The following is a 17,953-nucleotide window of genomic DNA, read 5'->3' as shown; positions in this document are numbered from 1 at the left end:
AATACTTCTCTCTTCTGGAAAGTATTTTGCAACTTGACTAGAGATGTACAGAAACTCGATTTAAATATCCTGAAGTTCCTCGTGTCCAATATTGCTGCTCAAAACCAGGGTGTACGTTCTTCATCCTGCCCCATAACTAGGTGGATTCTTCTTGGAGTAGCCATTGTAAGACTTTTGTTATGGTCCATAACATGGAAACCAGCAATCGCTGCTGGCACAGAGTGACTTATGGCCAGACAGTCAGTTGTTCTCTTCAAAATGTTTGTCTGGACAGTATTACTGAAACGTAGGTGAGGGTTTTATTTAACTTCTTCCACTGCTGCTCCCTTCATAACAGGATTTTCTGCTTCTTTGAACTTCTTTGAGCCCATGGTCTTGCAAAAGCCTGCAAGTGTTGTCCTGCATTCGTTGAAAGAACAGATATGATTGAGAGAATGAGCCATCTCCTGAAGCTGTATTGGTTTTGGGCATGGTGGAAAAGTTGGTTCATGCAGGTGAGTGAAAGAACAAGGAGAGGGTGTTACTGGCTCTCAACTTCGTATTTCAGGACGTGTGAGTAAAAGCTGTGGTTGGCATTCTCGTGCACCATCACAAACACCTCTCTGCATCCTGAAGTGTTGCAGGTTCCCTCCCAGTAGCCTCTGCTCTGGGTGAGAGGGTAAGTGTTCTCAGCTTGAACTAGCACCTTTGCTATCCCATGCATTTTGAGTTTAAACTGAACGTTGCGGTTTGCTGGCAGCAAGCCGGAGAGCGGCTCCAGTATTTCATAGTCTTCCACCCACTTGCTGTAACTCTGAGGGAAAGCTGGCCACTTCACTTCAGTGTTCAGGCAAGTGATGAGGTAGTTGAAGATGTAGTCATAATTGCCAGGATCTGACTTCTTCTTGGCATAGATTTTCAGAACAAAGTTCCCTGCATGGGGGAGATGGATCTTTAACTCAATTTGGTTCCCACGGTGGATTTGCATGATGTGCCGCCTTCTCATATCCTCCGTCAGGCTGCTGTTGTCGCAGTGCAGCGAGGCCAAGACGCTTATGTCTTTGCCCAGGGTGAAGGTGACGGAACACCTCCCGTCGTTGGTGTGAATGATGGGGTTGGGGTGGGACGGCCTTAGGAACCCTTGCCGCTCTGTGAACCAGCTTGGCCCAACAGGCTGATGCAGGTCTTTTGGGAAACGCATGGCCTTGTCCACAGACTTACACTCTACGACATATTCTAACACGCAGTTGTAGACACCTTCCGAGGCTTTGGAGGGCTTGGCAAAGATCTGCAGTTTGTGACTCCCTGTCTTCTGTGGGTAGATATCCAGCTTCATTCCATGTTTTTTCAAAGTCATTAAACCGTGTTCATCTGTTCCCTTCAGCTTAAATGTAAATAATGTGGCAGAACGGCAATCCACTGATACAGAGGCTTTTCCATTTACTGTGAAATGCGAGAGAAAAGAGACCACATAGGAGTTTCGGTATGTTTTTTGCATGTACACCCTGTTCTGGGAAGACTAATTTGTCCCAATAAATTGCTGCTTCCCTAATAGAAAAAGAAAGAGCTGCAATTGACAGGTCATAGCTTGTCAACTGTCTGCTTAGACCAGTGTCCCTCAAGGAGGTGGAGTGGCTTTTGTTTTGGAGATGTGCATTTATCCTATTTTGATATAAACTGCAACAGAGCTGTGGTCCTATAGAATATGAAAGCCTTAGCGAAATCTAACTGAAACTACCATCAGTCTCTGTGCTTGAGAAGGGCTTAATTAGATGTGATTAGTCCTGATTGCTAGTCCAGTAGCTCTTCCAAGAAGCTTCAGAGAGAAGTGCAGGAACCCACCAGTACACAGATAGGAGATAATCTACCTCCCTATGAGCCTGTTCCCAAACAGCTTGAAGACAACATAAAGTCCTAAAATGTTGTTGCCTTTACATTTTAACTCTGTGTCCTTAGCACTCATAAATTAGCTATCTAGTTAAATTCCTGCAGCTCTCTTAAAGTCTGAGGAAGGAGATCTTAACTGTGGCCCCTGTAGTTCAGTGGTGTTACCTCAATAATTTTATGTTAGAAAGAGCTGCTGGACTTACTTGCAGTGTTCAGTGTTGCATAAAGAAGTGCCTGTTTGTGCATTGTTCACTAATTTCAGGGTTTGGAACATCGTAAAAGGTTTTAATTTAATTTTCAAACCAGAGTTAATAATATATAATAACAGTATTTCTAATTTTGCACCAGTGATGCTGGCTGATCGAGTAACATCTTCAGCTGCTGACTGAGGCTTTCTTTTAGACGCAGGGGCTATGACAATTTTTCACAGCTTGAACAAAAAAATTAAAAAAAAAAAGAAGGGAAAAAAGACCCTTCTCTGCCCCAAGAGCTTTGAGTGTGCTCCGCTTGCCAGAACCAAGCTGGAAAGGTAATTCACTACATGCACGCCAGTGTGTGCTGGATGTGAGGCTGCATAAGGAAGGATGATCTGCAGCTTCCCCTCTGCAGGGTGTTACCTGTTTGGATGACAGCTGTCTCCGGCTGTGCAGTCAGCAGGCCCAACATGTAAAAATTACTGTTGTGCAGCATGTTGTTCTCAAAATCTTTCAGTGTCAGGGTTGGTTTAAGAAGCTGCCAGTTACTGTTATCTGGGAAGTGATTGTTAATGAATAGAGCTGGGTGAGTCAGAAAATAAAACTCATTGTACCTGGAAGAAGAAGGAAGAGATGAAAGGAACATGAGTAATTATAAATAGTTAGTTCTTCCCCTGTACAGTGGTGGTGGTTTCAGCAGGAGGAAGTCAGAGTGTTTTGGGCTGCTGAGAAACTGAGGTCGGTGGGTTTGAAATTCTCCAGGCAGAGAAGGAACCTGAGCTTTGGTCTTCCATTTCCAGGGCACGTGCTGAGCTTTTGGATAAAACCTGGGTATTCGTGCTTCCCCCTGCAACCACGGGCTCCTGAAGAAAAAAGGGTACTGCTTGTTGATTGGAAGTGTGGAGGCACCCCCTCTCAGGCAGCTGAAAGCTATGAATCAAGTGCCACGTTGTATTGCATGAACTGAAGATGCAATAAGCAAAACATGTTCACTTCCAACAGTTATGCACTTGCTGCTCAGCGCTGCTACCTTTCTACAGGTATGTGCTCCATCCCTTCTATACGCAACCCAGATACCTTCCTCAGGGCTTTGGGTCTTGCTGTAGGACCTAAAATTTGTCACTGTTTAGTGTTTCTTATCACACCCATCAGCTTTCTTCTGCCTTTGGGGTTGGTTTCTGTATTAACATGAGGGATGGTTCTTTACCTGAAGGTGAACTTGGTGAAAGAATCATCAACAGCTCCACTTCCCCAGGTGCTATCGAGTAAATGCCACCTTCCATCAAGGTAGACGGCGTTCCAGGCATGGTCAGAGTCCCCTGTAAAGGTCTGCCCCATCTTGTACCCGTACCCCTTAGAGTATCCTGATAGCTTCATGCACTGGATTCCTGCAATACTAAAAGGAAACAATAAGATGCAGCAGGAGACTTCTGTTTAAAACCTTTCAGTGTAGTTTTGTGGAAGGACGTGAGAAACAAAGTCCATCATGGCTGCAGAACTCCAGTCCTGTAGTCAAGTGGACCAGCTCCACCCCATCAGCTCCTCAGGTGCCTCTTTGCATTTGAGTCCCAGGGGAGTCAGAGATTTTAAATGTCTAAGTGTGCAAGTATACCTCTCTTTGAAAACCCTAACTTCTGACCCTGGTGACAGACTGCTGTGGTAAATGTCTAGGTTATTGCATCTTGGGAAAGGCAAGTTCTCCCCTTTGACCACTGACATCACATAGAGACTGTATTTTTCTGGACTGGGCTAGTGAATGGCTTCATATGGGGGGGGCAAGGGAGGGTAACTCAAGGTGATGGTGCCCGAGGTGTTGGGTAGGGGATGTTTTTTCTTGTAGTCTTTGCACAGGCACTTGGGGAGAGCGTCCCACTGGAGCAAGGGTCTTTGCTCTTCCCATTTTTATATATTCCCTCTCTTTTTGTCTGATGCACCATCAATCCAGCATTGTTAGAGGAGGATGACAAAGATGAAGTGTGCTTAATTGCTCTCTGTCTTGTTACTCAGTGGAACCCTTTTGATGCTGTCCACAATTAGCCCGTGTAATTGTAAATTAAAAGTGCGTCTGTTCCTGCTTGTGTTCTCTCTCTAACAGTAGACCCGGTGTTTGACACTATCTAAGATATCTTAGACCTCACGGTATTGTGGCTGCTGATTTAGTTTCCTTAAAGAGTGAGCTTGTGTTTGCCCAGGGTAGAAATGATTAAATAGTCTCTTTAAAAAAAAATAACGAATACCTGTGTTGATGTGTAAATAAGATATAAATGAGCACTGTGTTAATAAGCTCTCTGCTGTTGATAGCTATGGATTCTAACACTGGCATCTTATTTCAGCATTAATCTAAAATTGCTTCACTTAGAGGATTGTCTTCTGTGTAGGATGGTATTGACATTTTTCTTCTTCATTGAAATGTACATTAAATGGAACTGCTACCTTAAGTAATAAACTGTGCAAGCTTCAAGAGCAAGATTGTCTGCATAATGTGGGTTTAACTCAGAAGAAAAGTAATATTTATGGGGAAGATAATTAGCATGGTTGTTAAGAAGTTGAGGTCTGGTAACAGATACTTGGCTGGTAATTGACAGTGCAGTAGTGCCTATTGGGAAGACTGCTTTTTTTTTTTTTTTTTTTTTTTTTACAGAGATGATGCTGTTTTAAAGGGAAGTTGGTCACTTCAGCTTCTTATACAGACTTATTAAACTCAAATGTGGATGTCTTTGTGTTACTTAGTTTTTTGGTACTTTTTCTTTAAAAGTATCAAATTAAATTCTTAGATTCTTTCTTAAATTCTTTAAGAAAGAGTATCAAAAATAGAATCAGAACTGCAAAGGGCTGATTGAGAAGCAGCTGGGAGCTCATGTTTGGTAGCCTTCAGAGAGAAGACCAAGTTGTATGGAGAGGAGGAACATGGCAGTGCCCCATCCCTGCTAAAGATGGCCAGCAAGGAAGAGGAGGGAGCATGCAAGTCAGTTCTCATTTAACATGGGCTGTTACGCAGCAATAGTAAGGTGCTGCCTGTCATACGAGGTATTTAAAATGAATATGGCAAGCCTGGAAGGAATGCCATTGAGAAACCTGGTGTCACAGGTGGTCTGTAAAGTCTTTGCCAGCCCATAGTCGCCTGTGAGCCAAATTCTAACGTGGAGCTGGGCAGTAAATCTGGAGCAACTTCGCTGACGAGACTGGTGAGAGCTTGGATTTACATGATGTAACTGAGACTAGGAGCTGGCCCGGGAACTTTAAGGAAGATTTGATCCAAAGGGGCCTAACAGGAGCCAAGTACCAAATTCCCACTAATTTCATGGGGATTGGCATCTAATCCTTCTAGGCTTCTCTAGATAGTCTTGTTAGCTGGGAAACTCAGATACATTAAGGGACAAGTTCTGCCCTTCGTTCACACTGTGCTCTCACTTACAGTGAATGTTAGCAAAGCAGCAAGAAGAGTTTGTGCTTGGACGTGTTCAATGTTCCCAAAAGAAAGGTCAGAGCGTGTAAACAGTGGTCTCTCTAATAATGGACAGACAAAAAAACAGGCTGAAACATCCTGTAGAAGAGCAATCCTGTACTAGCGAAAAGAGTGATCATGTCTCTGTTCTTGTGTAAATGACTTCATACATATAAATTAACCAGGCAGAGAGAAGATTGAGAAGATCTTCAGAATTCTTGGAGTGGCAATGTGATGGTAGAAGATGACCTAATACAAGGTGGACTGGAAGAACTGAATTAAGAGACATTTGGCAACGTCTGCTTGGTGCAGCAAGGTGATTAAAAGCTAGGTTGCTTTTTTGCTTCAAAAAGAGAAGGAAGTAATCTGGATCTTACTACAGATGTCACTGGAATTCAGGGGCACCTTCTTCCTTTTGATTTCAGGTTGACTTTGATGATTTCACCTAAAAAAGAAACAAATCTGGCTTCTCCAGAGGGAGACAAAATGATTTACACTTGTGGTAGGTAGACACTCCTGTGCCTGAAAAGAAGGAAAGCTACTGACTGTAGAAAACAGAAAAACCAAGAGGATGTGAAACCTGGATTATTTGCAGACTAAATTATGAATAAGGAACAGCTAAGTGGTCAGATACACTGCAGGGAGTGTGGTCAGCTGTGCCCCCTGAGGTGGTGCTGAAACCTCTCAAGTGCAAATAACTGTTCTGCCATCATCATTAATTCTGGTAAGGGGGTTTCCCCCCAAGTCTGGATTGCTAGGTTTGGACCTAAACTGAATTTATGAATTTACACTCCCTGATTCACTCGGCCATACTACCTCCTTGAGTTTGGTTGTCATCTGAGAAGCCAATTCTTGATAAATACTGCTAAAATACTGATAAGAAGCCTATGTTTGCATTCACTGTTATTATGCCTGATGTTTGGAAACTGATGTTTTGTGGCTGGCTTCCCACTATGTATGCCCACCTTTCCTCTGTGACAGGAGCCTCAGCTAATGTGAAGAAGTCTGGCTGCCAAAGCTGTGGTCAGAGGTGACAGTGCTGCGTCTGCATCAGCAACTCTTCTCTCTGCTGGCTCTGAGACAAGTAGAACTCAATCAGTGTCAGCCATTGCCTTCAGCAGGGCCTTTGATGGGGACTCCTGGTGACTGGTAAATTGGATTGTATGTTATAGTTGCCTCAACAAGAGCTAGGGTATAAAAGGCATGTTAAAAGACCTTTTTTCTCCCCAAACTTGTCTCTGAAAAAACCTTTATATAACAGGACTGCTCTTTGCCTCTTGCCTTGATGCTTATACTCAGCATAAGACTTGAACAGTGCACAAGAACAAGGGCTGAGGAGATCCCCTTGCAAGAAAGGTGTGTTGTCTTTCGGTATAGTTTTTCAGGAAAGGAGCTAAATATTTAGCTAATATTTGATAAAAGTAATAGGCTGGATGACTGGGAGGTTTCCCAAATCACAAAATGAATCATCAACCTGGAACTAAGAAATTAAGAGTAAATCAACGGAGCCTTTAAATAGTAAAAGATATCCTTGGAAAGAGTAATGTTTTTAATGAACTAAACATATGCTTTTTAATGAACAGATGCAAATTTCTCCTACTTCTAACTGCTAATAACTGTTCCATAAGATGCAGTTATAAATTCATACTTCATCATCCTATTTCTTTATTTTACTCTTTAGAAAGCAAGATCTGATATTGTGGGATATGTTATTGGTTGGAAGCATTCACCACTTTAGCATCTGGCACAGTATTTTCTTTTTTTTCTAAATCTGTCCTTTTCCCTGTAGATTTTGTTTGTTTCATGTTGCAAACCTTCCCAAATCTTTTTGGATGGTGTGGAAAGCCAATTGTTACTTGCACGTGCCAATTAATAACTGGTCTTTAATTTTTTCCTAAGCTATCTTATAAATGGAAGCTGCTCTACTGAGAAGATGCTCCCTGGGAGAGACACCTTGGAAGCCCACGCTCTTAGGGAAGAACACCATTGCTTTCTTGTGTTAGGAAGCCCCTTCCAATCTTGTGTCCCTGAGTTGTCAGGTCCAGTTTTCTCCTCTTGGACAACCCTTCTGCATAAGGTAGGTACCAAACTTGCCAGACACCATCCTTGCCTTCACTACTCCTCTAAGCCAAACTTAGCTGTTGCATACAGCTGTGAGAGCTGAGATGCCGCTCCTTGCTGCGGTGCTTGAGGGTTGCCTTGTGCAACAGCCATCTCGTTTCTTTGCTGGGTTGGAGAAAATGTGAGGGAAAAGGGATTTGCGCTGCATTCATGTGCAAAGCGCCTGTGCTGCCTGCCAAGGAAGGGGCTGCCTCTTCTGTGAAATGGCTTCGTCATTGTAAAGTCCTGCTTTGTGGGGGAAATCCCACTTGTTTATGCAACTAATCTCCAGTGAAGTCAACAAGGTTTTTCAGTCTGGAGAATGGATTTTAGTCTGACGTAGCTGTAAAATGGGAATTGCAGTATTGGCCTCAACAGTGATGCTCCTTGAGACTGAGTGCAGAAAATGGCACAGTAAGCACAAGGCAGTGTCCTTGTGGTGCTTCTGTAGCGGAGGGAAGAGGGCATCTCCAGAAGGTTTTGGGAAAGCTCCTTCTGGGACTGTGCCTACCTCTTGTTGGAGACAATACTCCTTCTTGTTTAAGTCTTGCCATGCTTTTAACCTTCACATACAGATACTCAAAGGAAAAACCTGTCTTCTTCTAACCAAATTAGCTCTGTGTTTTCATCTGCCATTATGTTAATGCGATGCGAAGCTCAGCAGATGGCACAAAGTAAATTATGCTAGGGGGGAGAGGAGTGGAGGGGGTGGAGGAGGTGGAGGAGGAAGCCAAATTGACCTTTCTAGGGCTTGCTGTTTTTCCACAGCATGATTTGAAAGCTAAAGTTCCATGTCCTGCTTAAAGTCACATCAGTCAAGGCAAAGGCAGACAGAACAGGCACAGAGATGACAATAGATGTTAATTCTCCCTGGCATTGAATGTTTCTGAGCTTACTTTACCTGCACATTTTTTCGAAGAGCCCAGCGTATCCCTCACAAATGCTTTTCCCCGTCTGAAGCACATCTATGGGTTTGCTCGACAGCTGGCTTTTGTTATGGTAGCCCACTACGTCGTATTCTGCGGGAAGGAACACAGACAAAAGTTCATCCAAAAGCCTGAGGCAATGGAATCGATGGGCACCAGGATTGCTTGGATTGCTTTTCTTCTCCATGAGCATGAGCGAAGAGAAATGAGCCGCGGCGTGTGGTGCACAAGGATGATATGGATGGCTGGTGGGGGGAGAGGGTCAAGGTCTATCTCTCATCACCATTTGTTCTAAGCCTGGGCTGGGATTCAGCAGTTGAATCCAAATTGGAGGAAAACTCTGCTTTTTTTAGAGTAAGTGGGTCTCCCCAGGGACTGGCCCCATGTGGGGGATCTACAATCTCAAGAGCTCCTTTGAAGGAGTCAGACTGGTGTTACTGTCACAGGAAACCATTGAGCCTTCTGCACTCTTTACAAGCAATTTGTATTAAAAATACCTGGAAAGTAGCTTATTGGGAAATACCTGAAATGAATTGTTGCAAGTGAGTCATATTAATCACTAGAAGTGTAGGAAATCTGAATTTGTTTGAATGAATGCAGGAAAGTGGCACAGCAGGGTTCCTTCAGACAGAGCTTGAGGAACTGGTCTGGGAAGGTTAATTCAATACCAACCAACCTTGGTCATGACCATAACCTCTTTCTTAAAATATGAACTTATTTTTCTGACAAAGCTGTAAAGGAATGCTGCATCAGCTGATTCATCTTCCCTTTAATGCTGTGGAAGAGGGGAAAAAATAGCTGGCAACCCGCTGTATTTGTGCTTTGGTGCAGAGCTGCGACTGCTTGTCTTGTATGGAAGGGGCTCGGCTGACAGCTGCCTCTGGGGCGGCTCGTGGGGCTGTAGGGGAAGGCTGGCTGTGACCTAGGCTGCTCACTGGGCCACCAGCAAAGCTGCAGAGCACTTTGAGGGCTATGGAGAGCTGGCTGGCTGCATGTGGCTCTGCATTTATGCTAGAAATTATAGCTAAAATAATTTCTGCTAGTGCTGCTGCTCCGTGGAGGTAACAGCTCATCGCAGGCAGGGAGTTGAATTGGGTGGGAAGAGCTACCCAGGGAGCAGCGTGCTCACCAAAAATCCAAACGAGGAAGGAGTTTATATCGTCAGTGCTCTTCCAGGATAGATACATTGCATTTTTGTGAGCTGATTTACATTCCTAGCACTGTGTTTATTCCCCATGCATGTAAACAGGGGTCAGTCTCTGCTGGAAGGAAGGAGAATGGGGGCCAAGATGGCATAAAAAGTCTTGTGAGGAGATTACAGTGTACCTGTCAGGGAGCAGAGACACCCCATGAATGCATGGAAGGTCAATGGACTGACAAACCAGACTGGCTGTCCCAAGCAGGATCTGGCCCAGGCAGAAATGAGTTCATAGCATAAAGACTGAGCGATCAGTGGCCGATGGGAGCTCGGTGCTGGGATGAGTCAAATGCTCGGTTTCAGGAAATGAGTGAAATCAGCAGTCTGCATACTTAAGGGCAAGATTAAAGCTGTTTGGGATTGACCTAACTATGCTAACTGTGCAGTTGCTGGCAAAGCTCTGCTGATCTCAGTGGGCGTGAGATTAGGCCTGTGCTTCCCAAATTGCTCTTCTACTCTCTGTCAGCTGGCCTGCTCAGCCAGTGAACTGCACTGCACCAGCGCCCGTCAGGACGTGTAAGAGGTGAGGGAAAGAATAGCTGTGCTTCTCCCCCACTACCCCCAAGAGTTAATGGGAAAGAAACATTTTTGCACAGGCTATACACAGTGCAATCACATTGCACATCCAGTTTTCCCCACCAAGGATTTTGGGGTGGCAAGAAGCCTTTTGCCCCCTCTGATGTGCTGCCATGTCCTCCTTCCTCATCCTCTTCACGTCTCTTGGTTATTTCTGAAAGGCCAGTGTTGCCTGGGTTGGGGCTGAGTAGGAAAGGGAAAACTGAGCAATTGCAGCTCTCGTGGGGGTTGAAAGGGTGCATGTACAGGCAGGAAGGGCAATCACGCAGGTGCCAGCATGGTTTATGAAAGCTGGCCTCTCTGATATGCTGCCCTGACATGGCTGATGGACGTGTCAACAGGATGAGTGCAGGAGGTACCAGCTAGAAAGTGAAGCGTGGGAGGTATCCACAAAACACAGGGGCAAAGAATCATAGAGTCATTTGGGTTGGAAAAGACCTTTAAGATCAACGAGTCCAACCAAAAACCCAACACTGACAAGTCCATGACTAAACCATGTCCCTAAGCACCTATCTACATATCTTTTAAATATCTTCAAGGCTGGTGACTTCACCACTTCCCTAGGCAGCCTGTTCCAGTGCTTGACAACCCTTTCAAAGCTGGCAGTGAAACAGCTAAGAGACTGTCAGAGGCAAGAGGGCACCTCACGCCAGAATGGGACAACTCTACACAGCAAACTCTCTGTGGGACAACTTTACACCTCACTCTGGACAGGCTGTGCTCAGCATCGGGCTGTCCAGGCTGCTCCTTGCAAGAAGTGGTCTGCTGCCCAAAGAGGGAGAGCAGAGGAGCTGCAGAAGTAGCTGTGATGACACCAAGCTGGGTAAGGCATCTTGATTAAGCTGAAACCCTCCCAGAGCAGAGGCATGCTGGGAAGGGCTGCATGGGGGGGTTGGGGTTGGACTAGATGACTTTTAAAGGTCCCTTCCAACCTAAACCATACTATGATTCTATGATTTGGGATAGTGGTGGAGATGAAACTTTTGGTGGTGTGGGATGGCTCTGAATGTGACAACCAAGCCTCTGGTGCTTGGCAGCCCAGCTTCATGCTCTGTCTGCTTAGGTGATAGGGACTTGTATGGTTACACTTTTGAATAAGTGAGTTACAAATTCATCATGTGGAAGTAAATCATTTGCACACAAACTTTGTAGGACTTGGCAGTTCTAGGGGAGGGACTATGGAAACAGAGGTGGTGAGACAACCTCTGAATAAAATTCTGGATAAATACATCCAGAAAGCCTTCCTCCGACCCACTATGTGAAACTAACTCACCAGATATGTAGTAAACTGCAACATCAGAGTACGAGGCTGACAGCAACAGCCTTATCTCCTCACCTGAGGATCTCAACCTACCTATGTGATGGCATATCCACATCCATATGGCTCGGACTTTTTCCAGGTCAGTCCGGGCTTGTTTAAGCAGGGCTTTAACGAGTTCCTCTACGCTGTTCTTGACGTTTACCTGTTCGTGAGGAGAAAGCGTGGCAAGATCATGGTGAAGAAATTGATATGGTAGATCTACCTTCTTCCCTGCTCTCTTCTTCTAAAGAGAGAAGAGACCCCACCTGCTATAAAGCTTCTCTAAATTGAACTTTATTAAAAACAGAAATACAGAGCTGTAGTTCCAACTTTCGAGCAAGTATTTTTGGTCATAGTTTCCCTCCTAGAGTGGGATTGCTGTTGCTGATGTTTGCAGGGAAATGGTTTTTCACTCGTTTGGGAGATTTTGGGCACTTCACTTGATAGCTCAGCGTAAGCTGTTAGTTCTGGTAGCTAGGTTTCAAGGAACTTCCCTGCAGGGGAGCTGGGAGGAGAACAGAGGCAAAAGCAAGACTTACTTTTAATGCGTAGGCATCCAGCTTCTCAAATTGCTGCAGATCTACTGGCATGGATTTCAAAGAGGATTTGTCCCAGGGATATGCTGGGAAGAAACAAGTTGTCATTGTCTCGGGAAGGGAGGGGGTATTTTTCCTGGCTGCATGCTGGAACAAGGGGACAGAGCTCCTGCCCGACCCATGGAGGCATCCATCAGCGAGTGCTTAGGGAGCAGAGGACACGAGGGCACTTGCAGAAGGTCCCTGCCAGCTGCACGGAAAGCAGGAGCCATCCTGTCTAGTCTGGTATAATTTGAGCAACACTGGAGCGGGAGGTGCCCCTGCATCTTTGGCACTGGAGAACAGCACAGAAAATCCCAGGATACTGTATGGAGGTGCGCAAGGTGTAGTGCAGGAGTATCAGGGAAAATCTGTGCTCTGGAAATCCTGGCAAAAACATGACTTTTTTAAAAAACCCACCAAAGAGCTGCTTTTCTTCAGTAGCTTTGCTGAAAGCAATGACTATTTTACATGGGAAAGGACCACGATTCTGCACGGATTCAAGCGCGTGAGAAACAGGGTGCCTGCCCCTCTGCATCTTTGCAGGCTCTAGGCTCCTGGTTCTACTCAGTAAGAATAAAGGGTTAATAACTTGCCCAAATTAATCAGATAACTTATTTTTAACAGCCTCTGAATGAGCTGACACTGTTCTCTCTCATCAGCGAGCCACCCGAGTGATCCAGCTATAGCTGGGTGCACAGACGTGTCGGATGGATGTCTGCCCCGGACCTCTCAGCCCTCCCTTTTCTTCTGAGCTGGTGAGAGAAGAATTGAGCTCTACAGCAATCTCTCCTCCTGTCATGTGCTGTCAAAGCCATTCAGGACTAAAGAGATTCTTCTAGCTATCTCTGTAGGATTGTTATTTCTCTGGAAAAAAGGATTTAAAAGAGATCACACAGTGAAAATGCTGTTGCGTGACTCCCAGGCACTGGGAGAGGTGAATGAATGATGCAGTAGAGCTGCTGTTTGCCTGGAGAAAGGTGACAAGAAGTGAATTGTCTTGGGCTGCGTGTGGGGACATGGAGGCTTTGGCTGGTTACATACTGTTTTATTTGTGAGCCTTGCTAAGCAAGTGGGATGTCCCTCTGCTGCCTGCTCAGTGAGTGCTGGTGGGAGTGGGATGCAGGAGAGGCAGGAGAGCATCCTGTCCTAGCTGAGAAGCCAGCAGTGCTTCTGAGATCTGTATTCATCACCTCTCCCTCTCCATCTCCCCAGAAATGGGGCTCTGGCCCCTTTGCCACCAGCTCCAACCCACTGGTTAGGTGGCCAGAAACTCTATTTCTGACTTGCCAAGGTGTTTTTTTAAGGTGAGCCCTTCAGAAAGCTCTGCCCCAGGGAGGGCTTATGGGCCATCCCGGTGTGGTGCAGCCTGCCAGGTGGGATACACCCGCTGCCCATCCCTGTGCTGGGCAGGCACCCATCTGCCAAATCAGCGCGTAGGCACACAGCATCTGTTTCTTTAACAGACTTGTTTGTTTATCTCAATTTTCCCTGAAAAGGGCTATTACACTGACCTAAAGAGAGATAAAGCAGATTTACGTGTTTAAAGGTTCCCACTCTCTACAGCTCTGAAAATTACTTTTTGCCTTTTGAGAACGGGATGTTTTTTTGTTAAAATTGGTTATCAGCTTTCATCTTTGTCGCGTTATAGCTGCGAAGGCTCCCTGCAGACGTGGGATCTACAATAACTCACGTAGCCCTTTGCAGTTAAGAAGTGTGCATCATGCCTGTTTGCAGAGTAGCCTTAGAAAGGTCTTGGGAACGTGTGACATTCCCAAAGCCAGCCCCATCTGCCACCCCAGCAAACAAGGAGCTGGGAAGCTGAGCGTTACTCATGGTAATAGAAATTAAATCCCTTGTCTGTGCACTTCAGTCTAGGCTTGCAGCAGGGTAAGCCCTGCTTCTAGGACCGAAGGGCTTCCTATCTGGGGCTGCCCCATGTTGTGCCCCACTGTGCCACTGGGACAGCTGATAGTTACCGTGCAGGTCTTCTCCTCCTGGTGGCCGTGGGTCTTTGGTCCTCTGGAAACCTAGAAAATTGGGGAAGAGAGCGTGAGGTGAGCAGTTGCTGGCAGGACAAAAAAGAGAAACAGAAATAAGTGGTTCTGGGGAGCAGAACTGGGTGGAAAAAGCTAAAATTGAGGCTCTTCTTTGCCCGTTTCCTTGCATTTGGACATGGATGTCAGCACCCTGTGGAGCGTGGGTGCCGAGGGGAAGAGGGGTGAAGCAAGCTTCCTGGACCACTGCTGCGCCCTGTGTCCCCTCTCCACTGTCCTGCTGCTCTGCAGAGGCCACGTTCCCCAGCAGTCAGACATCTGTTCTAGCCCAAGGGCTGGGGACGTCTAACCCCTGCCCACCACCCAGCCAAACCCCCCAGGCATGGAAGAAGGGAGAGCTGAGCTCCAGAGCCATTAGAGGATAACCCTGCAGAGAGCTCGGTGGCAGCTGGAGGATTTCTGAGGGACGCTGTGGCTGCCAAACTGTCACCACCCACCTTATCCCAGAGCCTGCGGAGGAGCAGACTCCTCGCCCCAGGACCAGGATTTTGCTCTGCAAGCCCCAGGCACTGGCAAGGTCCCTGGCAGGGAGAGCAGGCATAGGGGTTGGCATCTTCTCAAGAACCTCATGGGGAGAAGGAGCCTCCTCAGAGCAGCCTCTCGGGCGAGGGCCAGCTTGGAGACACGCACCGTGGTAGAGCCAAGCCTCACCTTTGTTGTCCTGACCTCTCAGGCTGGGCAGCCTCTGGGGACCTGCAACAACCCCAGCATGATTAGTGCAATCACTGCAACCCCTACCCCAGCTCCAAGGGTGCAGCATCTCCTCCAGCTCCTGGAGGGCTTCCTGCCCCCCTTACAGCAGCAGAGGGAAGGACGCGGCCCCTTTGCCCTCCCTCCCTCGACCTGGTCTGCCTGGATTCAAAGTCCAGGCTGTACCTTTTCCAAAGGAGAGTTTCTTAAAGAGCTGTGGGGTGGTATCCTTGGGATGAACCTCCACCGTCACTTGGGTTCCTGCAAGAAACAATTACAAACTCCCTAAGAAATGCAAAACCAATGGGGACACAGAGGAGAAGGACAATCGCTGAGGCCAAGGCTTAACATTAGCAAAAGAAATGGCAACTCTGGTGATTGCGAAGGTACTGAAGCTCTTGGCTTTCCTGGCAAAGCAGAGCACCCTTAAGATAAACTGTAGGGCCAGAAAGCCTCTGGTCACTTCCAGCATGATTTGTAATTCTCAAAAAATAAAAGACAGCCTGTTATAGCCTAACAGGTAATGAAGCTGATCATAAATAAAGCAGAGGTCCTCAGTGAGCATTTTGTGTAAACTTAAACAAAAAAGGTTTATCACCATATTAAATAGCTCTTGATGGAGGTACGGTAAGCAGAGAATTGATTTATTTCATTGATTTTTCTTGGAATCAAACAGAAAAAGGCTCAGAGAAACCATGAAAATGGTTTGACTTGTGATATTAAAATCTTTGGCAGAGGCCATTGCCTGGAAGAGGCAGTGTCCTGGCAGAGCTGGCTGCGGTGCCGTGGGACTTACTCTTTGCGTGCTGTGATGCTCCAGAACAACCTCATGTGGAAACCTGGGGGTCTTGAGTTTTAAGTTTCATAGAAAGAAGTCCAAGGGAAAAAGTGAGGGACTGTCTTAGAAGAATTACCTGAAGTTTTTGAAAGAGAGTACGCATTTTTTGGCAAATATTTCAGAAGGTTTTGAAACCACCAAGGTTCCTTGGAGGACCTCAGCACGCTCATGGGCTCCCCATTTCATTTTGGAGACTGAAGGTCAAGCTGTTAATACACCTTGGGGCTGCCATACAATCGCATGTCCTACCTCCTACAATTTCATCGAGTCTTGTGACATTTGGGGTTTTCCCTGAAAGCCAGCTCTTGGAACCAGCTAATTAGGTAGGAATCTGCACTGTCATCAAATAATAAGTTTTTCCTCAGAATTTAACTTTAGAAAGATTTTTTTTTTTTTTTTAATCTCCTGTGATTGTGCAGAAAAATTTGATGTCTTTTAAAGCCCTAAAAGGAGAAGGGGAAAAAAAACCTGTAAAAAAACTCTTTTAAATCCTAGAGTTTTACTCCTATTCTGGGATGCTTGCATGTCAGGATATCAAGATTAGAGCTGGTTGGTGCATCTTGTCAGTTAATTTGAAGGCAAAACAAAGTTGTTTCTCAAAGACATGACTTTGTGCAAACAGTGACATATCCTTATGTTTTTTATCTTTTCAGAGGTCCTTTTTTATTCCTCAAGATTATTTTTATGTTTCGGTTTTTGTGAGTTTTCTTGCCAACTTCCACTTTCTCAATTTTCCCCCATAAATTAAAATTATTTGTTTTCAAGAAACAAATTTAATTATGAGGAATGCCTTCTTCCAGTAAGCTTAAAAGGCATTTAACAAATGAAAAAAAACTAATTCCACAGATTTTTTTTCTAAATGCTACATCCATTTTTCTAAATGCTACATCCATTGATTTAAAAGCTAATGGTATGAAATAGTTGCTGATGTTTTAAGACTTTTTTCACTATTCCTAATCAAGATATCCTTCAAAAAGAAACATTTGCTTTTCTCCTCATTCTCTGCGGCCAGACAAGCCCTTGGCCAGTGAGGGCTTTGGGGCGCAGCTGGCCCAGCAATGTCTCTGCTCCAGTGCAGGGATGGCTCCTTGCAAGGATCTACCCTCTGAAAGGACTTCTGCAGCCAGCTGCCTGAAGCTAAACTTCTGCCAACATTATTTCTTCCAGCCCTTGCACCCTCCCGTCAGCGCTGGGATATTTGATGTTGGCAGGAGTGTGTTGTTATTGTGCTTTCTCTTCTCCCTGGAAGGCTCCAGGGAGATCTTCTAGTGACCTTCCAGTACCTGAAGGGGCTCCAGGAAGGCTGGGGAGGGACTTGTGACAAGGGCGGGGAGGGACTTGTGACAAGGGCAGGGAGTGACAGAACAAGGGGTGATGGCTTGAAACTGGAAGAAGGGAGATTGAGATGAGATGTGAAGAAGAAATTCTTTGCTGAGTGTGGTGAGACTCTGGCCCAGGTTGCCCAGAGAAGCTGTGGCTGCTCCTCCCTGGAAGTGTTGAAGGCCAGGTTGGATGAGGCTTTGAGCAACCTGGTCTAGTGGAAGGTGTCCCTGCTGATGGCAGGGGGGTTGGAACTGGATGAGCTTTAAGGTCCCTTCCAACCCAGACCATTCTATGATTCTGTGATTCTATTTCATTATGGAAAAGACTTGAGTGGGAGCTCACTGAAGCCCTGCTCTGAGAAAACGCTGTCCCTTCGGTCACCACTTACCTTCGTTAGAGTACGAAGTAACAGCTTGTGTCTTCTGGTTGCAGGGCTCCCTGGAGGCTCGCTGGCCTGGTTGCACAAAGAAAAAACATCTCAGTGCCTAGAAGAGGGTGGAGGTGCCTGGTGTAGAGGCGGATTAAATCTGTGCCTTTGTTCAGCAGTGATGTAAGTAATGATACAAGAAGCCTGACCCCTTTTTCTGGCTTCAGAGCCCAACTGCCTGTGGTCCAGAGGCACCTGGCCCTGCTCCAGAGGGATGCTGCAGCCTGGGGAAGGGCTGGAGTGGGCCCTGCTGCTCATGGTGGGGGTTAAGGTGCTTGGACAAGCGGGTGTGTGTTTGGAGAGGTGCGTGGGAGGGAAGGGCAGTGTGGGGGGCTTGGAGGCAACGTGGTCCCTGAGCAGGAGCAGGGTGGTTGTCAGCATCTGTCCTGCGTTTCTTTTCAGCAGCCAGAACAGCGCTGAGGTTTGGGTTCAGCTGGG

General features: G+C 46.1%; 1 protein-coding gene across 1 annotated transcript; it reads right to left on the bottom strand.

Moving 5' to 3' along the window:
- Window positions 1-520: 520 nt before the first annotated feature.
- Window positions 521-17,542, bottom strand: KY (kyphoscoliosis peptidase; the record flags this gene model as incomplete). The annotated part of the gene is made up of 10 exons (XM_010170891.1): window positions 521-1,422; window positions 2,484-2,674; window positions 3,268-3,456; window positions 8,507-8,624; window positions 11,660-11,768; window positions 12,145-12,227; window positions 14,160-14,210; window positions 14,889-14,930; window positions 15,114-15,188; window positions 17,477-17,542. Coding segments are annotated over 10 exons (1,826 nt in total), but the record flags the coding sequence as incomplete, so codon positions are not given.
- Between the last annotated feature and the right edge of the window lie 411 nt (window positions 17,543-17,953).

Source organism: Antrostomus carolinensis, unplaced genomic scaffold (genome assembly GCF_000700745.2).
Source record: "Antrostomus carolinensis isolate BGI_N321 unplaced genomic scaffold, ASM70074v2 scaffold21376, whole genome shotgun sequence".
NCBI classification, from domain to species: domain Eukaryota; kingdom Metazoa; phylum Chordata; class Aves; order Caprimulgiformes; family Caprimulgidae; genus Antrostomus; species Antrostomus carolinensis.
This window is presented reverse-complemented; position numbering and strand designations above follow the sequence as displayed.